Source organism: Vicugna pacos, chromosome 5, assembly GCF_048564905.1.
Source record: "Vicugna pacos chromosome 5, VicPac4, whole genome shotgun sequence".
In the NCBI taxonomy this organism is placed as follows: domain Eukaryota; kingdom Metazoa; phylum Chordata; class Mammalia; order Artiodactyla; family Camelidae; genus Vicugna; species Vicugna pacos.
Genome location: NC_132991.1, coordinates 93,704,001 through 93,728,070, shown reverse-complemented (window position 1 = coordinate 93,728,070; position 24,070 = coordinate 93,704,001). Strand labels below are relative to the sequence as shown.

At 50.7% G+C, this 24,070-nt stretch overlaps 1 protein-coding gene across 9 annotated transcripts in view; it reads left to right on the top strand.

Moving 5' to 3' along the window:
- Positions 1-22,236: 22,236 nt before the first annotated feature.
- Positions 22,237-24,070, top strand: part of COL6A3 (collagen type VI alpha 3 chain) — an 81,154-nt gene continuing 79,320 nt past the window's right edge. For 2 of the 9 annotated variants that reach the window (XM_072961898.1, XM_072961897.1), the window contains exon 1: positions 23,391-23,653. In XM_072961898.1, the coding sequence (XP_072817999.1) occupies positions 23,638-23,653 (16 nt within the window). In that variant the 5' untranslated portion in view covers positions 23,391-23,637. Of the gene's footprint in view, positions 22,455-23,390; positions 23,654-24,070 lie in introns of those variants that run through there. The other 7 variants (XM_072961901.1, XM_072961900.1, XM_072961899.1 and 4 more) reach the window with 6 other exon arrangements.

The window sequence follows — 24,070 nt, the reverse complement described above, 5'->3', positions numbered from 1 at the left end:
CAGTACCCTCCCTGAACTCCTGACACATCCTCCTTTCCGGCCTCAGTCCCTGTAGACTGAGTTCTCTGCCAGGTCTTACAGAGGAAGATGAGGGACACAGCCACCTTGTTGGATCTCCAGGGGTGGCTCTGCTCCTGTGACACTAAAAGGAGGGACAGTTCACTGTGTGAAGGAGGGGCATCTTTCAATTTCTGTTTGTTTAGCACATGGTTACATTCTGCGTGGCACAGAGTGGGTACAGTGGCGACCAGCTTCTCTTGGATGTATGTCTACAGCTCCCTTCGGGTGATGCTGGTGCCTGAATCCTTCTCCAGTCTTGCACACCCTCGGCTGGACCTTGACATTGACCTTGCTCCCTCCTGGGCTGGCCTTCCTCTGGGGTTGTCTGGTCATCGAGCCATGCCTTGATACCCACATGAGTGACTCCTTGAACTCTCAGACCCCAGTGATGAAACAGATTTATTGTCCTTCCAAGGTGAACGTTTCAACAGAGCAGAGCCTTCCTGCAGAGAAGGGGCTGGCACGACCATGCTAAGCAATGCAGAGTCAGAAGGGGTCATTTTAGGGAAGTAAGCACTCCTTAAATTATAGTACTATAAACACATGTGGACAATTAAAAGGAATGGCAGAAATAAAAGAGCAGAAACAGGATAAAGACTAGGCCAGGGGAGAGTGGACCAGGAACAGCGCGTGATTCCTCCGAAGTGCTGGCATTTTCTGTTTGGGGCTGTTGCCTAGTGAAATTCCACAACTGGGGTGTCATTCCTGCTGGATTCAGGCTTGTCCAGAAACCTCAGGAGACCAGCGGCTTCTACTATTTTCATATATGGGTCAATGGAAAACAGTTGGAAATCTGGTAGTTGGTTAAAACTTCACCAGCCAGGCCCTGTTTGAATAGACCCATTTATCCTTTCCTTGATGCTCAAATAAATTACCCCGAGAGGTGGTTAGAAAATTCATCAGAATTTTTTGGGGGCGTAGGAGGAGCAGAGGACTCAGAAATGTGGAGCTGGGTTGGGGGGGTCCTGGAAGAGCATCAGGCCACCTCCCTCCCCTGGCTGGTGAGGAGTGGAGGTGGGGTCTCCTCGCTGAGGGCTGCTGGCTGAACTGAGACCCGTGCTCAGGTCTCTGACCCCAGCTGTCCCCCTTCCGAGACAGACATCGTGACCAGAGGCCTGTAGCACGTGTCTTGTTTCAAAGAAAATTGTTCTGGCATTTAAAAATGCAGATGTCACACAGAGAGTGAGATCTCCAGCTTCTCTTGATGCCCTGGAAGTTCTGGCCGCTGGGGGATGGCACTCCTGCGAGGCAGCGGGATGGTCCCCTTCGGCCCCTTGGTTCCCACCTCGCCTGACCACGTGGAGCCGCAGCACCCGGGTGCGGGAGAGCATTCCGGAGAGGGGTGGGGCCAGAGAGAGGGAGGCCAGCCTGCAGGAACCCCAGACTTGTCTCTGGGAGGTTTATACACACACAAACATCCATGCACACATGCACACAAACAAGCATGTACCCATGTGTGTGTTCATGTTTATGTATGTGTGTCTCTGTCTGTCTGTCTGTCTGTCTGTCATCTATCCGGCAGGTATTACTGGTATACCTGGAGCTGGCCTGGGAGCCTGGGCCCAGATGTGCACACCTTAGGGGTGAGAGGAGCACCTTACACCTCCAGCGTGCCAGACTGGAGCCCATGTGGAAGGAAGGACACGGGCAGTCCCCAGCAGCTGGGTCTCGGCCTGAAATCCTTCAGGGTTCCACAAAGCCACGGATACCCCAACCAGAGCCTCCAGAGAGGAAACACCCTAGTGAAGATTGCGCAGGGGAGGGTCTAGCTCAGTGGTAGAGCGTGTGCTGAGCATGCACGCGGTCTTAGTTCAATCCCCAGCACCTCCACTAAAAATAAATAAATAAAAAAGCTAATTACCTCCCCCCCAAAAAATTAAAAAGAGAGTTTAAAAAATCAATCAATGTAATATTAAAAAAAGGATTGTGTAGAACTGGTTTCTGTGAAACTACATACAATATTTAATTAAATGCTAAATCAGTTAACATAATTTATTTAAATATTACATTTAAATATAAGTCCTATTATATATTTGTATTTGATATATTATGTATTGTATATCATTATATAACAACATATCAGAATATAATCGTATGATCATTGGTCATTTATACTCTGACTTCTTTCCTAAAGCAGCTGAGATTCCTTACTGTGCACATACATACCTTTTTCTTTAGAAAGGTATTTTTTTAATTAAAAAATTAAAAAAATTATTTTTTAATCTCTTATTTTTGGAGGGAGATAATTAGATTTATTTGTATTTATTTATTTGCTTTTCCATGGCGGAGCTGGGGGTCGAACCCAGGACTAAGCACGCTAAGCACACGCTCTACCCCTGAGCTGTACCCTCCCCCACGTGCCCTTTTATAGAAGGTATTTAAAATAAAAGAAAGGTAGAGATCAGTTGGAAAAAGGGTTACAAGAAAAAGAATGAGAGAGAGAAATTTTTTTTCAAAAATTAGTTATAGAAGGAACTAATCACATGGCTTCAGAGACAAAGTTCTTGAAGTGTCAATTCGTAGCAAATGGTCTTAGGGATGTCTTTCTGTAGCTTGGCCCTGAAGATGCTGAGAACGTGGTGAAGGAGGCTGTTCCTGGGGCCAGGCGGTTGGGGTCCAGGAAGGCGGCTTTCTGCCCCTTGGGCTGGAGGGGAAGGCGAGCTTTCAGACTGGGGAACTACAGCTCCCTTAGAGGGCGCCTCTGAGCGCATCAGAGCTCAGAAGGCGGGAAGAATCGGGAGGGCGTGTAGCTTACCATGACAGCGCGCGTCCCCTTCATCAGGTCGGGTTAGTGAAAGTGATTTTCTGTACATTTCGTCGCATTTTGCCATAACTCACGGCAGCATTCATGGAATAACATACTTTGTGGAATCCCCGTCAACCTTGTTCAGTCCATTTTGGTTCCATACCTCTTCCTGATACGTTTTTGGCAAAATGACTTATAAAAATTCTTTTCTCTTCCTAATGAGATTGTCGGGAGGATGGATCATTCCATAAAGGAAGAGCTGTGGGCTTGTCAGCAGAACAGCACTCTGCACCACGGAGACTGGGATTAGGAAGAAACCGTCCATCAGCAGGACGGCTAATGCTGAAAGCGACCCGTGGAGTTTGGCAATTCTTCCTTCTGCCGGCACATCTGGCTCCCCCCGGACCAAGGGCAGGGGGCAGCCCTGGTCTGAGGGTGCAGGAGGACTCTCCCCGAGTCAGGACGGCTGTGTCCCCTCCTCCCTTCCCCTTCATCCCTCCCTCCCTCCCCTAAGGCACCATCACATCCCCCAGCATTCTGTTACGCAGGTCAGTTCCGATCTTTTAGACGTTTTTAAATGTCTAAAAGATTTAAATTGGAGATGTGAGACGACAAAAATAATCAAATTACAGACTGGCTTTTTTTTTGGTGGGGGGGGGTCTTTCCTGTGTTTTATTATAGTTTAAGTTCTGCCAGGGCTGGGACTGTCTGTTCGCTCTGTAGCATCTTTGTAACTAGCCTCCGCTGGCCGACAGCGAAAGCCCAGTAGGTACTTGAGGATTCATGATGCTTTGTTCCGAAGCACCTGTAGGAGCCCCTCCTCTCAGGGCTCCCATTTATGAGTGACCTGGGCAGCTGCGGTGCCTGGGGAAGGGCCAGCTCTCATTCCTTCCGAGGGCCTGGGGAGGGCAGGACAGTGTCCCTCCATGCAGGGGCCAGCGGACACGCCCGCCTTGGGCTGTGAGTCCTGTGGGCCTGGGAGGGAAGCAGTGCCCACCTTCGTGCAGCTCCTTCTCACCCAGCAGAGACAGCCCCGAGGGTCCTAACGAGATAAGCTAGCCTTTTAAAGGAGGTCCTAGGAAATTCTGACCAGTAGCCGGGTTTATAACCACTGCTCAGCTCAAAGCTGCCTGCAAAGGCCGTGGTTCTTTATAGACCAATTTTTTTGGGTAAGATTCATCGGTTCATCAGGCTTTCTCCTAGAAATGAACTTCCAGCCTCAAATGCTGGATAAGACACACCCACATGAATAGGCAGGCCTGACACGGAGAATTGGTGCTTGGCTGGTCTGACTGTGAACGTCTGCAGGGGGAGGAGTGGGTGGACATCGGGCGTCCGGTGCTTGGCTCAGAGAAGGGTGCCCACGTGACACAGAGTGAGCAAAGCTGACATCTCCAGGGCTTCGTGCAGGCCAGGGAGTGTCCCAGCCCTCACGTGTGGTAACGCACACATGGTCTGCATGACACCCGTGCGGACACACAATCCCCTGTGCCTACCTTACGGAGGAGGAATGTGAGATTGGAGAGGGTAAGGACCTGGCCCCGGGAGACTGAGCGCAGTGGGATTTGATGCAGACAGTCTGGCTCACACCTGGTTTAGGCCTGGCTCCCTGGAAGCAGATGACCGAGGAAGGGGAGCCCAGGGAGGGTAGGAGGGCAGGTGGAATGCAGGGAGGGCGGGGAGCTCCGTGGGTCCAGCCACCTGCAGCCACACCAGCTCTCACCGTAGCTCTGGGTGGAACCTCTCCTGTACCACTTCGCACCCCTGCCTGGGTCAGTCTTTGGCTTTGGGCCTCCCCTCAGGAGCGGAGCCGGGGGCGCAACTTCCTGGCACTGCGGGGGTGGCGGCTCCCGTGAATCATGGGCCATGCTGCAGAGAGAGCTGCCAGGGAGAGAGGCTTTATCAGCTGCGAGCCTGCGGCCGCTGGGTGACAAGCTCCTCTGACCTGAAGGATAGATCCCAGGGGCCGGGCAGGGCGACCACCATGGGACCGCAGGAGCTCTCACCCCTGAGCACTGCACAGACGTGTGACCCGCCCCGAGCCTGGCCGGCACAGCTCTTGGGAGGGGAGCGCTTCTGGGTTTTTCTGGGCTCCAGCACTGCGACTGTGGCCCTGTCACTGGGTGTCATCACCAGGCGTCCAGCTCTCCACTGCTACCTGGAGGGAACTCTCCCGAAGGAGTTAGACGGTGACAAGAGGCTGTCCTGAGGCTGCGTGGCCTTCCTCTGTGCTGAGAACCGCCTTGTCTGTGTTTTGTGTCTCCAGCCCCGGCACGTGCAAGCCCACAAGGACGACTTGCTTGTAGGAGTGAATGAATGAGTGAATGAGTGAAGCAGTGAGGCCCCGGCCTTGTTGCTGCCAGGTTCCTGGCCATGCGGCTGCTGGGGGACCAAGGCCTGGCCAAGACCCTTCTCAGTGTCCCCGGGTGGGGCTGCAGCCCACCCACCCCTCTCTCAGAACCGGGCTGGCAGACATCACCTCTGTCCTGGGTCTCTTTCCAAGTGTCCGCTGTGTTCTCCTCAGGACGCACAGCGGCCGGGGTGGAGGGGGGGGAGCGGTGGGCAGCTTTCGTGGCCCCCGTCGCCCCTCAGGACCGGAGGGGCGAGATGAGGAGAGGGCGGGTGGGGGCCCACGGGCATGGTCACAGTTACTGTTGACAGCATCCAGGCGGCAGCAGCCAGTGGAAAAAGGACTTCACCGTTGCCTGTAAACCATGAATCAGGGGCCGCCCTTGCTAACGGCTTCCTCAGTGAGTATCCCATTCATTCTGCCCATGGACGGAGGGGTGAGGTGGCAGCTGAAACGGGTGTGCCTGTGCCAGTTCCTATGAGTGGCTGCCTGGCAGTCTGTCTGCTCGGCTCCGGATGCCTCATCGACCCCGGCCCAGCGCGCGGCCCCTCCCGCTCTGCGGCTGCGGTGGGCGGGCAGGAGGTGAGCTGGCTCTGCTCTGCTCGCTTCCACCTTTACTCACTGCCCCGTCATCTTCCGGGAGTCCCCACCCACCTGCTGAGTGTCCCCTGGTCCTGCGACCGCCTCTGCAGGGGCAGGGAGACCACCTTCCCTGCTGTGGTCTCCTCTCTCTATCCACTCTCCCCACAAAGGATGCCTGGCGCTTCCCCAAGGTGCTCCCCCCTCCCAGAGGAGGGAACCTGCACCCAGACACTGAAGTGACAACACAGGGAGTTGAGCACAGACACACTGGCAGCCCCGGGGCGGGATGGGGACACTCTGTCCAGTGTGGGATGGCTGGACAGAGGATGTGAATGTCAAAGGCACAGACAACAGCATGAGGGGCTGTGAAATGGCCAGGAAGGCTTTTTACCTGTCACGTCTGCTAGAGCATCCTGTATCCTTTAAAACTCTTTCACGTGCTCCTCTCAACCAACTTCCACAACAATCCTGTGAGGCCAGAGAGATGGGGGAGCTATTCTCATTTCACCGGGGAGAAAACTGGAGCTCAGACGGAGCAACCAGCTCAAAGCCCTGCAGCCGGTCAGGGAAGAGCTGTGTCCACAGCCCAGGCCCTCTCGTTCGAGCTGGAGGTGGTGCCGCCGCCCTGCGCTCTGGCCCTCACTTACTGGTGGCTTGGTGGGTACACAGGATCTGTCCTGTCTTGCCTTGCCTTTTTTCTTTTCTTTTCTCTTTTCTTTTCTTTTCTTTTCTTTTCTTTTCTTTTCTTTTCTTTTCTTTTCTTTTCTTTTCTTTCCTTTCCTTTCCTTTCCTTTCCTTTCCTTTCTTTTTTTTCTATTCTGTTCTTTTCTTCTATTCTGTTCTATTCATGTCTATTCTGTTCTATTCTCCTCCCCCACCTCCCCCAGCTCTAAGCAACCACTAATATTTTTGTTTTCACAGGTTTGCCTATTTGGACGTTGCATGCAAGTGGACTCACACATCATGCGGTCTTTTGTGACTGGCTTCTTCCACTCAGCGTGTTTCCAAGGATCATGCACACTCATCCCAGCACTTCATTCCTTTTAAACACTGACTGGTGTCCCATTGTATCCATATGCCACGTTTTCTTTATCCATTCATCATTGGTGGACAATTGGGTTGTTTCCACTTTTGGGATGTTACAAATAATGTGACTATGAACATTTTGTGCAAGTTTTTGTTGGATGTGTGTTTTTATTTCCCTGCTATATTCCTAGGAATGGAATTGCTGGCTCAGATGGTAACTCTTGGCTTAACCGTTTGAGGGACTGCAGGCTGTTTTCCCAAGTGTTCACCAAATCGGTGACCAGCACTTAGCATCTAAGGAACCCCGGAAGGTGTGAAATGGTATCTCTTTGTGGTTTTGATTTGCATTTCCCAGAGGGCTGTGATGTTGCGTATCTTTTACACCCGTATTGGTCATTTGCATATCATCTTTGGAGAAATGCCTGTTGAGATATTTTGCCCATTTAAAAATATTAGATTGTCTTTTCATTATTGAATTCTAAGAGTTCATTATATATGTTCAAGATACAAATTCCTTATCAGCTACATAATTTGCAAATGTTTAGTTCTATTTTGTGGGACATCTTTTCACTTTCTTGAAGATGCCCTTTGAGGCACAATAATTAAAAAATTTGATGAAGTCCAATTTATCTGTTTTTTCTTTTGTTGCTTGTTCTTTTGGTGTCATATCTAAGGAACCAGTATCTACTCCAAGGTCAAGAAGATTTACTCCTAGTTTTTTTTTTTTTAAGAGTTTTACAGTTTTAGTTCTTGGATTCATTTTGAGTTAATTTTTGTATATAATGTATATAACATAAGATAGGGGTCAAATGTACTTCTTCTGGATGTGGGGATCCAGTTGTCCTGACACCAGTGATTGAAAAGACTATTCTTTTCCCTTGGAGTTGTTTTGGCACCTTTGTTGAAAATCAATTGATTATAAATGTAAGGGTTTATCTCCGGACCCCATCCTATTCCATTTGTCTGTATGTCTATCCTCAGAAAGTCTCATTCCATCCTGATTACTGTGGCTTTGCAGTAAAATCTAGAAGAGTGAGTCCTCCAGCTCTGCACTACCTTTTCAAGATTTTTTGGCTATTCTGGGTCCCTTGAAAATTTCTATGGATTTGAGAATCAGCTTGCTAATTTCTACCAAGAAGGCAGCCGAGACTCTAACAGGGCTTGCGTGGGACTGGTCTGGAGGGCAGTACCACCTCAATAGCATTGAGTTTTAACCTATGAACATGGGCTGTCTTTCCATTTATTCAGTTGTCCTTTAATTCCTTTCAGTAATGTTTCATAGTTTTTGGGGTATAAATTTTATATTCCCTTTGTTAAATATAGTTCTAAGTATTTTATTCTTTTCAATGATTTTATTGATTGTTTGGAATTTTCAGCTTAGATGATCATGTCACCTGTGAACAAAGACAGTTTTATTTCTTCCATCTCAATCTGTGTCTCTTTTATTCCCTTTTTTTTTTTAAGCCTATTACTTCCAGTGCGATGTTGTGAGGAATGAGGAGAGAAGCCATCCTTGTATTGTTCCTGGTCTTGGGGGCAAAGTGCCCAGCTTTTCATCTCTAATTATGGGAACAGTAGATTTTCTGTAGTTTTTCCTCTAATCTAAATTTTCTGAGAGTCTTATTTTGTCATGAATGGGTGTGGGATTTTATCGAATACTTTTTCTGCATCAACTGATATGATCATATGATTTTCCTTCTTTAGCTTCTTGATTTTCAGATGTTGAACAGACTTGCATTCCTGAAATAAATAGCCCCTGGTTGTGGTGTATAATTCTTTTTATATTTGTTGGATTCAATTTCATAATATTTTGTTGGGGACTTTTGCATGTATGTTCATGAGAGACATTGAGCTCTGGTTTTCCTTTCTCATAATGTCTTTATCTAGTTTTGGCCAGAGGGTCAAGCTGACTTAATAGAATTAGTTCTGAAGCATTCTCTCTGCTTCTATTTTCTGGAAGAGACTGTGGAATACTGGTATCATTTCTCCTTAAATGTTGGGCAGAGTTAACCAGTAAAACCGTCGGAGACTGGTGCCTTATCCCCCCCCCCCTTTTGGGAAGCTATTAGCTATTGATTTCATTTCCATAATAGACATGGATGTATTCAGATGATATGTTTCTCTTTGTTTCTGTAGTTTGTGTTTTTCAAGGAACTGCTCCATTTCATCTACATTATCAATTTTGTGGGCATGAAGTTGTTCAAAGTAGTCTTTTGTGATTCCTTTAATGTCCTTGAGATCAGTACTGATGACCCCTCTTTCATTTTTGACAGTGGTGATCTGTGTATCCCTCCTTTTTTCCCTGGTTTCCAGCTTCCAGGTGGCTAGAAGCTTATTAATTTTATTGATCTTTTCAAAGAATCAGCTTTTGTTTTGCTTTTCTTTATTGTTTTCCTATTTTCAACTTTATTTCTGTGCTAGTTTTTATTATTTCTTTTCTTCTATACTTAAGAAGAAAATTCAATTGCTTTTCTTTCCCTAGTTCTTCAAGGTGGAAATTAGATGATTGATTTTAGATCTTTTTTCTTTCCAATGTATGCATTTAATGCTACAGATTTTCCTCTAAGCACTGTTTTTCATTGAATTGCACAACTCTCTTATAAATTATATTTTTATTTTAATTTAGTTTAAAATATTTTACACACAGTGCAGACGTCTTACAGCAGAGTGTTTCCAGTTCCTCCCAGCTGTCCCTTACAACATTGCTGTTTATTTTCACATCCATATGCTGTAACCACCTAAATACACTGTTTCTATTACTACTTTGAGCGGTTGTCTATTATGTCCATTAAGAAGAAGAAAAATAAAATCTTTTGTTTTACTTTTATTTATTCCTTCTCTGATGCTCTTCCTTTCTTAATGAATATACAAGTTTCCTGGCCTTCTTTAGCCCACGGGATGAGCTCAGGCTGGTACTGGAAGAGTGTTAAGAAAGCCAGGTCCTGTGGGGACAGAGGAATGGGGAGCAAGGGCTAGAGGTGATGGAGCAGAGCTGTCGGAGGTTATGGACCCCAGCGGGGCCGCGGGGCCAAGCTTGCTTTGACTGGGTGCTTCCCTCCTGGGATATGGGTGAATGAAGTGTACTGACAACCTCCGAGTCCAATGGCGCCGTTCAGCAGCCTTTGCTACAAGCTCTCACCACGTTTGGGACAAACGCAGGCTTATTTGGGACTAATGGGAGAGAAGAATTTTGCCCCCAGCCTTGTACTTAGTCTGCCTTTAATTTTTGTGCATCAAACTTGGTCTTATCTACATGTTCATTATCTTGGAGACTTGTGATCTGAAACAATTTCCTTAGAAGCTATCAAAGCTTCAAATGTCTTAATCTTGGATGTGAACCCAAGGCTAGAAAGCTGGCAAAGAACAGCAAAGGAAACTAATTTCTTTCCCTGTGTGGGTTGCAGGGATGTGACTCAGAGCCACTTAGGTGCTGTGGATGACATGAGGGACAAAACCAGGGCTGAGTCGTTCTGTGAAAGAAAAATCTCATTACATGTATCTTCCAACAGAGATTTAAATAGTGAAAAGCTCTCTATGTTTTGAGGCTGAAAATAGGCAGAACAGAGGAAAACTCAATGCTCTTTTCAGGAAGTTTGTGGTTAAGGGTGAGAGACTGTAGCAGCCCACAGGGAGAACTGCAGAAAAATGAGAAGGTCGTCAAGGGGGGCCACGTGACCTGCAGGGCTGGGGAACTTGGAGGCTGCGCTCTGGGGCTGGCTCTGCACACAGATCTTCCTGTGGCCTGACGAGTCATGGTCTTTCCCTGCCTCAGTTTCCTCACCTGTCAAAAGAAGAATTTGTACTAGCTGCTCTCTCAGGAGGCCTTCACTTCTCAAATCCCCTGATTCTGTGGACTGACACATTTTGACATGATGTGAAGCTTTCCTTTTCCTGTTGTACCAGTGGTTTAAACAGACTCACAGGATTGGACTGAAGAGCAAGTTGAGAGCTAGCATTTGTCTCCTTTGCTGACTGACAACATCCAATTAAATCGTGAGGAGACGTGGTTTTGGTTGGCAAGGACTTTGTTTGCATGCCAGGAATTGAGAAACTTGATTTCCTTCCAGCTCCATTGTGGAATGAATCTTGGTGGATGTCAGGACGTTTTAAGAGGAGGGAGAAGTATGGAGTCTTGAGAAAAAGTTATGAATGGAAGAATAAAACAAAATGAGGGGCGGGGGTCATGGGACTGTCTGTCTGAGCCTGTCCAGCTCCCCAAGCACCTCTAGGATTGAACACTGATGTCTTTCTTCATCCTTTCCCCTTGGAAGAATGTGCAGGGTTCAACTGTTTGGGTTCAAATTTCTGCTCTTATTAGAAGGGTGAACTTCAGCAAATGTCTTACCTGCTCCAAGCCTCAGTTTCCTCATCTGTAGAAGCCAATTATGACAACAGTATCTTGTAGGGTTGTGGTGAAGTTAGATGAGGCAAACCAAGTGATGACATTAGCACTGGGTCTGCTTGATGATGGCCATTATCACTTGAGGGTGGCAGAAGTCCCCACTGAGTGCTCAGATCCTAAGGCAGATGGGGCTTCCTGACCTTGGGCCCCACCGTTCAGAGACTGGGCCTCCCACAGCGTATCACAAAGGTAGGTGTACGATGGTAACTCTGGGACACAAGATGGCACAGTTAAGGGGAAGAGAAGGCAGAGACTCTCTTCAGCCGTACGTGCAGTACATAACTGTTGCAGTCATACTGCCCACCTGGTCTGTCAGTCAGCTCTGCTGGGGTAACGAACAATCCCTACATCTCAGGGCTTTCGACATTGAATGTTTATCTTTTCTTCACATGACATACATGTGGCAATGGGTTGGCTGTAGCAGCTCTGTCCCATGTGTCCTCTAGGCTGGAGAATTAGCTCTTACTTTGGACACACTGGCTTTGTAGCAGGTGGAGAAAGAGTTTGAGAGCTACAGAAGTCTGTGAGGCATTTCTTCTCTATCATGTCTTCACACATTCTGTTGGCCTGAGCTAGTCACGTGGTGTAGCTTGACAGTGGGATGGGAATTCTAATCTGCATGAAGGTAGATGGTGGAAGTTAAAGGCAACTGGGCGGGGGAGTGTACACTCCTCTATTTGGAGAAGAGAATGAATATTAGGGAGACAACAATACACTCTACTACACCCAGCACGTCTCCCTCTCTTTCTTGTAAACAAGGGAGAAGCAGAGAACACTGGGAATTTCAGATCAACTTTGCATCTTGCACTGGGCTGGTCATTAGACGGAACCCCTAAGTCTAATGCAGTGCCTACTGCTTGCAAGTGTTTGTTGGGAGAGTTAAAGAATGACACACTGCAGACGGAGCTGAGATTCTTGTGTGCCATGCTCTTCAGTAACTGTTTTTTGAATGTTGTCTCAAATATTTTGAAACACAAGTGCTGCAGTGAATTTCATTGACAAAACAAAGAACATTTGGGGAGCAGCTCTCGAAATTATCTTTTGATCTTCTTGTCTAAGCAGGAAAAATCCTTCAGAACACAGAAATGGCAGCTCATAATGAAAACCAGATATGGCAATGTTTAGAAGTGTTTGGAGCCCTTCCCTAAATAAGCCCTTTGTCTTCGATGAATGATTAAAAACACCTTTTGAAGGCAAAAGTGGCACGGCACAGCTACAGCTTCTCAGTCCGTGTAAATAGCATCAGACGTAACTTGTAAACAGCATCCCTCTCTGGCGCACTGCCGGGCTCCATGTGCCACGGCCCACGTCACGCCACAAGCATTCGCTTCAGATCACCAAGGATGAGGTTCGCTATGGGTTTGCGATGAGGTTGGACTCTTGTTTCCACAGAATATAATCTGCTTTTATCATGACGAAGACTCAGCTGTAGAAGAGTAGATGAGAGAAAAGGATCTCCAGCGAAGGTTCTCCTTGTCAGCGTCCCAGAGGGCAAACCGTTGGAGCTGACATATCAAGACACAGTAAAACATCCTTTGGTTATGTTCAGATTATAATAATTCATAATTACCTGCTAAGGCCATTTTGAAGGGTTTTGAGACTTGGATTTTAGAAAGTGTGTCAATAGGTTTTTGTTCCATTTTGTTTTTTAATGCCTGGAAGTTTTCAATTTAAAGCCCCCAAATCCATTTCTTCAAATCGAGAAGTCATACTCTGGGATGCAGAAACTTGGTGCTGCTGTGGGGAACCCCTCTCCCAAGTTCCACCCTTTAATCATCTTCAGAAATTTTGGAAACCAAGTACTAAACCCAGAGTTAAGTTATTTGATTTCCTTCCTGATTTTGTTTTTCTTTTCTTTTTCTTTTTTTTTTTAAAGAGATGTATTTTTTTGCCAGTAAACGAAAACTCAGTAACACTTCCCAAAACCATTTTAACTCTTTTTGTTCTTTCTTTTGATATTTACCCCCATCTGTGTGAAATACTTGCACCGTTCTCAGCTTTTTCAGTCACACGTATCTTCTGACGTCCTTCCCTGGAAATGGGTGCGCAGCTGTCTTAACATCCACCATTCCCTTCCCCCCACTGGTAATTGTGTCCCGTATTTTGGTTAAAGAGTTCTTCCATGTGTACATTTTTAGGAGTCACGTGTGACCTCTTCTTTTCTGTGCTAGTCTCTGTACCTATTCATATTTCTCCCCTACACTCCTTTTGATAATCATCAAACACAACAAGAATCTATCTGTTTTCTAAGTTCCTGGAGCCTCCCTTTGGGAAGCCTCCTCTTGTTCTCGTCCTGACTACACAAGCTGCTGTTTCACATCATGTACCCGGAAATGCCCATTTCTTGTCTCTTCTGTTAGGTCCCTGTCACCAAGAGCCCTGTCTTCCACTTCCTGGTTTTCTTTCTCATTTTGATGGAGCACATCCTTTAGCAGACTCTTGAGAAAAGGTACTGGGACGTAGTTTTCTGAAATCTTGCCTAATGTGGCCTTTACTCTCCCCTTACCTTTGACTGATAGTTGGGTGGGTGTGGCACTTGAGGAAGGAAATACTTATTTTTCCCCAGACTTCTGAAGGCATCCCTCTCTGGTCTCCTTGTTTCTGGTGTTCCTTCTGAGAATGTCTGATAGGCCTTCTGATCCCTGTTCCTTTGCGTAAACCCCCGATCTTTTTTCTTTCCTTTTCTTTCTGACTTTCCGTAAGTTTTTAGGATCTTCTCTTCACTGTCAGTAGTTTGTGAGATGGTACAGAGACGTGCCTCGGCAAGAACGCGTCTTCATTCACTGTTCCATTCATTGTCTGGAAACCCAGACCCTCCGATTCCAGGACTTTTTCCATATTATTTATTTGATAACTTCCTCCCTATTGCTTTCCCTTCTTTTCTTCTGTACTTTTATTTCTCAGATATTAGACTTCTGTGACGGGCCTTTAATTTTCTTGCCTTTCCTGTTTTATTTTCTCTCTCTCTGACTTTTTATCATGCTGTCTGAAGGATTTCCTCTAGTTAATTGTCCAAAGTCTTTAATTGAATTTTTCAGCTTTGCTATGGTGTTTTTTCTCTAATACCACAATCAAGCTGATTAACACACCATCACCGCACACAGTTACCACTTATGTGTGCGCGTGTGGGGAGAGCACTTAGGACACATTCTCTCAGCAAACTGCAAGCGTCCAGTGCAGTATTATTAACCATCATCACCGCCGTGCTGTACGTTGCATCCCAGATCTTATCCTACTTATGACTAAATTTGTACCAACGTCTCTGCAATATCTTTGATCAACATTTCCCCATTTCTCCCAACCCACAGTCTCTGGAAGCCACCGTTCCACTCTCTGCTTCTGTGAGCACACATTTTTTAGAATCCACATAGAAGTGGAATTCGCTACGGTATTTTAACTTCTAAAGCTTTCTGCCCAGTAAATATCCTTGTTTAAAAAGTGGCACCCCTTTCCTGTCCCATAGGTCAGTACGTTTCCTGGGATTCTTTATGAATAATGATCATTAGTCTCCAGCAAAGTTTTCTCTGTTTCCTGTAAGTTTCTTAATGCATTTCTGTTCATCGTTTAAGTTTCTCTTTCTTATTTAGGGGTTCTTCTGGAGAACTTGACCTGTTGTTCGTATTTAAGACTGGAACATGAAAATCTACTCGGAAGTTCTGAGCTCATGGGTGAGGCATGTTGAATAATGGGTTTCTTAATAGGATGAAGACCTGCCTACTTTTCTGTGGGGCCCCCCTCCCCCAGATATCTGCATTTTCTCTGTTTCTTATCTTGGTCCAAAGAGTTTCTTTATGGAGGAAATTTCCGGTTTTCTGTTGGGAGAGTGATGGAGAGGAACTGGGTCTCCCCGAAAAGGTATGTCCAAGTCCTAGCCTGCACAACCTCAGGATGTGACCGTGCCTGAAAACAGGGTTTTGGGGCTGTAATTAGTTAAGATGCGGTCACCCAGGAGTGGGGGGACACATCCAAGATGACTGGTGCCCTCGTAAGAAGCCTGAGGCGCGCAGGGAGGACGCCGCGTGACCCCAGAGACAGAGGCTGGACCAGGCAAGGCCGGCACCGTCATCCGGGAGAAGAAACAGGAGCCCGCCTCCAAGGGGCGCTGGAGGGGCTGTGGCCCTGCCGGCACGTGGCTCTGGGACGGCCAGCCTAGACCGGAGAGAGGAGGAACCTCTGTCGTGTTGAGCCTTCCGTTTGCGGCCCTTTGCTGCAGCGGTTCGAGGCAAGCACTGCAGGCGGCGGGTGCCAGCTGCTGCGTGCTGCGGCGGCGACAGGCAAGGAGCCCGGAGCGGATGCGCCCTTCCCGTGGGGGCACTCTACCTAGACCCCCCCAACTTCTACTGTTAGCTGAGGGCCTCGCCCTTGCCCTGCTCGGGCCGGGTGTCCCTGCGCCTGGAGTCTCGTTGCTCCTGTAATTAACCTCCCGGCTCCTCCTGGGGTGAGGAAGGAGGGCACCTGGCAGCCTGTGCCCGCCGCGCTCAGACTCCTAGCGCACCCGCGTGCCTTCAGCCTCGGCTCACTCTTCAGGGAGCGGAGCCTCCTGTTCCTGAAAGAGCTCCCCCGCGTCCCGAACGTCTGCTTCTCTAGCCCCGCAGCAGCCGAGGTCGCAGCTTCCAGGAATCCCCGAACCCGCGCAGACAGACGCGAGGGCGCCCTCTCCTGGCCTCGCCGAGCACTTGCCCTGCGCGGCCCCAGGGCGGCTCCCCTTGGCTGGGGTCTCGCCTGGAATCCAGGGTCTTGGAGGGCAGCCTCCCCGTCTCCCCGCTCCGGGCTCACCTCCCTTCCCCGCACAGCGCTCTCCACACAATGGACCCTCAGTACATGTTGGCTCAGTAAAGGAAGGAACCGAGATGACACTGAAGCGAAAACGAGGAGACATTGGAATTTCTGCCTCAGGCTAAGATAGATGGTTAAAGAAAGAACCGACCCGTCCGTTCTCTACGAATGGAAATTTATATTTCAAAGTTTCAAAAAAAAATATGAGCCCAAACTAGAACTTTGGAGGAGTCCGATAATTATAAAACCAAACATCTCCCTGCTAAAATTTTTGAGTTCCAATCAACTGCGAAAAGTTTCTTGGCCACTCGGACAGTTGGATTTGCCGTCCTTAAAATTAATCGGCTGAGCCTGGTTTATAGCTCACAAAGTTCTAGGAGGAATGCTATAATTTTAACGGGGTGATCTTACGCAGATTTTCCTAGAGCCAGCTCAACGCTGGCAAGTTACTTCTGCTCAATGCCACCTCCTTATTCCCCCGAGCGGAGGACGCTAACATGCTGCCCCACAGTTACTTACTCAAGATGAATGCGAAACTCCTTTTTGGTAGGCATTTCTTTTGCAAGAATGTGTATTGTTGGGCGGTGTCTCCCGGGCGCTTAGAGTTGAAGACGCACTTCAGGGCGCGAAGCCCTCCCCCACGTCTGGCTGGGTGGATGCTTCAGTGAATCTAGTGACAGTCCAGTTTCCATTGCACGCTTTTGCGTCCATGTGGCACTCAGTGACAAAGGCTTCCTGTCTATTTGACTAGACAAATGGCTTTAAGAAAAGGCCAAGAAAATCAGGATGGGGTACGTTCTTACTGCGGCCGCAGTCCTCACAGCATTGCCGCAGTGATTACTGCGGCAGCCTGACCGGTCTGCCAGCCTAGCACGTGACTGAGAAAGTTGTCCTGTGAACTGGTTTTATTAGTGCACCAGGCAGGAGGCCTGTGGTTTCAAGTGTTGAGATCCTAACCAGAATTAGTGTAAGAAAATGAAGCAGCTTTGGCTCACGTCAAAGGGAGGGTTGGGATGAGCAGGGCAAGACCTAACCATGGGGCAGGCTCGGCCTTGGGATGCCTGGAACCAGGAACCATCTCTCCTCTCTGCCTCCTGCTCTCTGGCTGGCTTCCTCCCCATGGCGGCAAGTACGACCACTTCTGGATCCAGAGAGGCCAGTTCCGGGCGGAAGCTAGAAACCCGGGAAAGGGTGGATCGCTCGTGTTGGGTGCCCATCCCCGGATCATCCGGTGGAGGTGGTGACGGCAGGTTCTGCAGGAGGGCGGCAGCCCCTGCTGACGCACATGATGAAGGTAGGGGAAGGGCATTTCCCCAGACAAGGGACTTGCCGGTCTAGACGGACGACTTCGATGTCCGTGCACTGCCGCGTGTAATTTCCTTCCCAGCCTGCTACGCGCTAGTGACTGGAGGGGAGACGTCATTCAGCTTGAGGCTCTCGAGAATGGACGCTACAGCACTGTTTGGACCGCAGACAAGGGCGGCGGAAGGACCGCATCCACACGCATGTACCAAGCGCGAGGGGAGCTGGACGAAGGGGCAGCTGGCCCACCGCGTGTGTTCTCTCCTTGGCCCCGAGACTGGGGCTGGGTGGGGCTGAGCCTGGAGGTGCAGAGTCACAGTTTGCAGCCTGGGGCAGAAGTAGAGGCTGGGAACCAGGAAGAGGCAGATGTGGTCGCTGCAACCCCAGCTCCGGGGGGCCTGTGCCGGATGGTCCCGGATCCCCCAGAACAGGACACGCTCGTTCCCCTAATGAGGGAGCGGAACCTCCCTGCCGAGGCCTGCGGCTCCTTAGTGGTGGGGAAATCCTAGGGCCTCGTTCCTAGATGGCGGCCCACTCTCCACTCTGCCACTTACAGAGGCTTAAAACCAGCGCAGGGATGGGACGAGAAATGCCAGCTTCCCTCCTGCTGCGGGGTCGGTGGGAACCTCACCTCCCCCGGTTGGTTGGGCTCACAACCCTTCTTCTCTTGAAATACTGGAGTTGCCTCTTTGGAGCACTGACTTCAAGCTGACTTTGGCATCTCACAACCCCCCTCTCCAATGGGATGAAACTCCAGCCACACGGCGAGCAGACGTATGAACGTAATTGCAGACGCAGTGTCTGCTGTGGGCTCTGAAGGCGGGAGCCCTGCGGGCAAGCGGAGAGCCCTGGAGACTCTCCCGTCCACTCCCCGGCTTGGGCTCTTCTAGGGATTTGAATTTTACCTTAAAGGCAGAAATGTCCGCTGACTCTCCCTTTCCTCCCCGCTCAGCGTTTCCTGAGCACCAGCAAGGGCTGGATCTGATGCACAGGACTGTCTGCGCAGACTCCGGAACACGGCGCCCCCTGGCAAGTGGAGGGACGCCCCCGGCCGAGCTCAGGGGCCATGCTCTCTGCGCGCCCTGACCTTAGCGCCCCCCCCCCCGAGGAGCGTGTGACAGTTTGCCTCTGTGGAAATGAATGAGCAGCTGGTGACAATGCGCTTGTTCCCTTTTGTTTTAGGACAATTATGACCTTTTAAGATTGGGGCGTCATTATGGAGAGCTGGGGTTCTTTCTCACCCCCAGTGCTGCAGTCCCACGTCTGCTTGTTGTTTGCCGAATCTGCTGATTGCTGCCGGGAAGAGCCTTTGGTTTCCAGCAGTGGCCTCGGGGCTGAGGAGCCGGAGGTGCCGGCTGTGACCCTGTGACCCCGTGACCCCACAGCGGGCCTTTTGAGTGTGGACGACAGCAAGGCACCTCCTGACTCTTCAAGGGATGGTGAGCTCAGAGGGCCAGGCCCCCGGATCACCCACCTCTGAACTGAAGACAAAGGTCACCATGGTGGGCTCCGGGCTTCCATCAGCTCTGTTAGCGCTACCAGTGTTTATGATGGGGTGCTGGTGGTTGAGGCGGTGCGGGGTGGGGTGGTTGTGGGGAACTGGTCTGGGAGGGGATTATTAAGGATGTCACACGGCAAAGGCTTAGCTTGGGTGCACATCTGGAAGCTCACTCCTGTGAGCTGGTTGTGAACCCTTCGATGTCCTGCTCCCAAGGCATCTGCCAGGGACATTTCTTAAGATTTCTGCGGGCTCCCTGGGGCCCCGTCGTGACGGAGATGCCAGTTACAACCTCAGGGCTGTGTGCATTGTGTTACGTGCATTCTCTTTTCCATCAGCGTGGACTTACCATGTCGGATTAAAATGAAGACATGGCATTCGAGGAGAAATTATTTCTCATTTCTTTTAAAAAGGAATTCAAAGTCCACGTAAGTGTATATCTCTATGGGGTCTCCCGGCATAGCTGCGACCTGCAGTTCACTGTAATGGTCCGTGTCTGCGTGGGCTGACTGTGTGTTGGCTGGTTTGATGAAGATGCAGATGGCAGACGGGATCCATCAGAAGCAGCATCGAGAGAGGTACAAGGGGGACAGCAGAGGGGAGAAGACGGCCTTCAGAGGCAGAGAGGAGCGGAGAAGTCCGCGTGTGACTGAGCCCGGGACTAGCTCAGCACGAGCCCACCCACAGGCCCACCGGGCTCAGTGGCGTCTCCGGGTCTTTCTGTCGCGTGAACTCTAGAAGCACAGACTGTTAGAGCTGAAACCTCAGAGCTGAGGTCGTACATCTGTACCCGTTGGGGTTCCAGGCAAGAAACAGAAACTGCCCCAGCTGTTGTGAGCAGGGGTGGGCTTCCTCGCCGGGCATTGTCAGGGAGGGCCAGAGGGGTGAGCGAGAGGCTGGCTTCCAGGAGTAATTCCCGGGGCCCCTGGCATGATCCCCTGGCCCATCCTGGCATGTGGAGATGCAGGCGGCCGCACTGCAGAGGCTGAGTTTAGGATCCCAGCCACCATCCAGCGGTAGGGGAATGAAGATGGGGGAGGGGTCTCCTAAGCAACGGCCTGGATGCTGGGCTGTGGGGTCTGGCTGCCCGACTGCCTCACGGCTTCCATTTAAGCCTCCCCTGGCACCCAGAGAGCTGGGGTCGCCCTGAGAACTCAGCCAACCCCATAGCCTATCCCAGCGTCTCCAGAAGAGGCAGCTTCCCGCAGGCAAGGGTCATCCCCCAAAGAGGGTGCCAAGGCCGTGGTGGGTGTCCCAGCCTGTGAGGGGATCTGCGAGGGTGCCCCAGCACCTCCTTACTGGGCCGGCTGGCGGGGAGAAGGCCAGGCAGAGGAGCAGGAAAGTCGTCAGTGCCCCCCTCCCGTTCCCTGTGCCACATCAGTGCATCCTCAGCCGGAGCCCGAACCACAGCGAAGCCTGGGAAACAGGGCTGGTAAGTTTCTCATTTGTGCGGAAGGGAGAGGGACGAGGTGCCTGGGCTGGTTCGAGGGGGGCCGGGCCGAGAGAGCCTGTGACTTCTGAGGTCCCTCAGGGCCACAGCCAGACCCAGGGCCCTCGACGTTGAGGGCAGGGCTGACCTGTGAGATGGTTTCCTCCTGGGACCAGGTGGCAGGAGGAGCTGGTCATTTCGCTGAGAATCCCAGCCCCCAGGGATTAAGTGAGAAATCCATAGCAGCCACAGTGCGCTCTCTGGGAGCACAAGGAGGGATGTGGGAGGTTTTCCACCGCTGCTGCCAGCTTCCAGAAGTTTCTGAGGCCACGGGCAGTGTTGGCAAGGGTTTAGATCATCAATGATCAGTCCCAGAGCACTGTTCCTGGTTGAGCAGAGCGTTTTGTTTCTTTAAGTCTTGCTCTAAATGATGCATCGCTCTTACTGTTTAAACAGTAGTAAATTCTTAACACCAAGGACTGTGTATCCTTAGCTGTTTGCAAAGGAGATAGTTGTGTTTGCATCTGAAGGAAGGAACCGCTGAACGGAAACACACAGGCCATGCTCGCTCCCCCGGCCTCTGTGAGCGGAGCTGCTTGGGACAGAAAGTCGTCACCAGTCGTCGCCTTCCTTGCAGTGGGTGACGTGCCCGGGGGAGCTGGTACCCGGGGCTGAACTTGTAGATGCTGCTGACCAGTGAGGTGGCAGCGCGCCCCAGCTCCACAAGCCTGAGTCCACGCCCGCCCCGTGGAGCCAGGACTCTGGTGGGAGAGGGTCTCCCCTGCGTGGGAGTGCCATCTTCCCGCACGTCACACCACGTGCAGCCGGCAGTGTGGTTCCTACTCAGGGCTGCTGCTCATTTCTTCTTCCTCTGCAGGCAATGGGCGGGGAGATGCCGAAATCCAGGTCTCCATCCTGTCCTGCCGTTCTGTTGGCTGAACCCCCAGGGTGCAGAGAAGGGGCAGGGCCTCGGGTGGGTGAATAAGGGGGCCTGGGTCTGCAGGAGGGGAGAAGTCAGTGTCTCTTGTGCCTTCCTCCCTAAACCTGAAGAAAGTCATATGTGGAAAGGAGTTAACCATATCTTGACTCTCCAAACTTGGCATTGGAAGGATCCCCAAGTCAAAAGTGTCCTTTGGACGTCTCGGTATTTCACAGTAACTGACTTTTCAGAGGAGCCACGAGGTGGGAGAGCAGTGAGCAGTGTGGGGTGACCAATCCAGGTTTCTGATCTGAGCTCTGCTCCAAACCCAAGTTCTTCTCATCTGTAAAATGGGACCATAATCTCACCTAACCAAAAACAAAACAAAAAACCCTGACATATTATGTATTTAAAAATGCTGTATATCTATTTTGATGAAAGAGATAATACATCAAAGTGCTGTGAAATGTGCAAAGCCTTGGAGAAACACAGGTTCTTTCTCAAGAATTCTCCTGTAAACCTGAGTGCGATAATCATCTTGTTCCCCCGTTTGCGCCCTAGAATGGGACCATCAGCCTCACAATCAGAACCATTATATAGAGAATTAAAGAAAAAAAAGTAGTCTTTCTTTTTCTTGCCTTTTCACTGGCAAATGGAGCTTCGGTTAGCAGAGAGCCAGGGTGACTTTTAATAGCTGGCTTTTATATTTGAAAGGGGACGCTATTAGGAGAAGTCCCAGTTCAGAAACTTCAAGAAGAAATGCGAGGGTGTGGTGAGGGTGGAGGGGAGGCTGCATTTCCTGTTTGCTTTTCAGATGGTGCTGGAAAACACTGCGGAAAAACCATGGAGACCCACAAAAAAATTCCAAAATCCGTTCTCTGTGCGGCTGGGGGAACCCAGCCCAAAAGGTGATGAGTGGGAGGGGTGGGTTTTTTTCGAGAGCTGGGGTTTGCAGGCGTCCAGCTCCAGGCGCGTAGGGTGAAGACAGCCTTCCGAGGTGACATCAGCCTGCGGCGGGGGCCAGGAGCAACAGAACCAGAGTCTGTTTTTCATTTACAGTGTGGGCCAGGCCCGCCGTGGGGAGGGGAGAGGAGGGGTCGGAGGAGGGAGGACGGAGGAGGAGGAGGAGCTGGAGGACGCCCTGACTGTACCCTGGACCCGGGCCAGTGTGGAGCGCAGTCTTCCCCCGCCGGCCGCTCAGTTCTCCCGCGCCAGCCTCGGGCAAGGACCACAGGGCGAGTGTTCCACCTCCGCTCGGGGTCCCCTCTCCCGCAGGAGGGAAAGGAGACGCAGCCGGTGATTATGATTCGCACATAATTGGCTGTCGAAGCCCAGGAACACGCGCTTCTCCAGGTTTGCTCAGGGTAAGTGCCACCTCCCCTCCGTCCCCCTGCTGAAGGTCTGCGGGGCCAGAGGGGACCGCCCTCCATCCTGCTGACCATGTCTTGGTGGCTCTCGTGTTCCCTCCCTTGCGGGCTGTTTTCTGTACAGGCTCCTGGTGCCTGGAAGTGCAGCTGATTTTCCCTTCTCTTGCGGTGGCAGCTGGGTGTCCTTGGCTGGGTTGAGGCAGTGGGTGGCCCTCGAGCGGGAAGGCGCGCAGCCCGCATCCTGCGCTGCCCTGGCTGCGGGGCTTACGGCTCCCGGTTTGCTTGGTGTTGCCTCCTCCTCCTGAAGCGCAGCTGGAATCTGCTTTGTCTGCAGAAGTGTCTTTGCGAGGATTCCAGAGCTGCCGCGGGGGGACTCTGAGTGCTGCCAGATCGGGGTGTCAGGCGGGGGTGCCCTGCATGGGCAGGGGCTGGTGGAGCACATCGCTGGGGGCTCGGGGTTACCCTGGTGTCCAGGCACAGGGCCCAGCCAAGAGTTACTCAGTCACTACCATCGGGGCTCCATCTTTTCAGGAATCTGAAGTTGCTGCTGGAGTCTTTGTCCTCTGCGGGTGCTTAGAGGAGCTGCAGGGTCAGAGAAGGAGAAAGAACTGTGTTTGGGCAGCATGCCTGGAGATAAGGCAGGGTCCCTGGGGCCACGAGGCGGCCTGCATTGCCCAGACGGGGTTCGGGTGCCAAGCCCAGAGGCCCCAGTTCTGTTCCCTGGCCTGGAGGGTGGAGGGTGGGGCTCTGGTCCTCTCGCCCAGCATGGAAAGTCTTCCCTGACAGCTGCCAGTCTGCTCTGGGAACTTGTTTCAGGGACTGAAACAAGTGGAAGAAAGTTGATTGGGACTGAAGCAGGGGTGGGGTCCCTGGGAGGGCCCGGAGGAGCGCTGGGAGTGTAAACAGACACCAGCATTTCACTGCCACCCCAAGGAGCAAACTGAAAGGCTGGTCTGAACCCCAAGGACAAAATGCTCCCGGCGGAGGGGAGTGTCCTCCACCCAGTGGCAGCGCAGTGTCGCCGGTGCCAGCCAGCTTCGCGCCCTGCGCCCAGCCAGCTCCCCTGAGAATCCTAGGGTCTTAGAGCTGCAAGGGGGCTTAGAGCTCTTGCAGATAGAGTCTTCTCAAACTGGGATCCCCCAACTCCCCAGGGGCTCAATACTCCAAAAACTGAAGAGAAATGGCTGTACAATCAGGTATGTTTTGCTCTCAATTCAAACTATATCGATAACCAGTTGGCTGTTGGACATTATCGGAACTTCTGAGTTCTTGGCTGGGCTAAAGATGAAGGAAGAGATTCTAGGTTGGAAGCCACTGAGGTGTGGTCCCTGGTTTTAAAGATGAAGGCTCAGGGGCTTGGAGACACTTAATTACTTGTGAGGCCACAGAACCAGTAGGTGGCTGAGAAGGCAGTAAAATCATTACCTTTTCAGGAAAACACATGGCTCAGCAAAGGCAGATGCCGAACTGATTTACATCTGGATTGGGAACATGCTGTTTGATATGTTCTCCCAGGAGAGAATGCCCGCTTGTCATACTCTGTTAAAAGTAATGGGGAAGTTGGTTTATGCTCTCTGCAGCTCTACCAGCTCACCGGCTCAGAAGTACGAGAC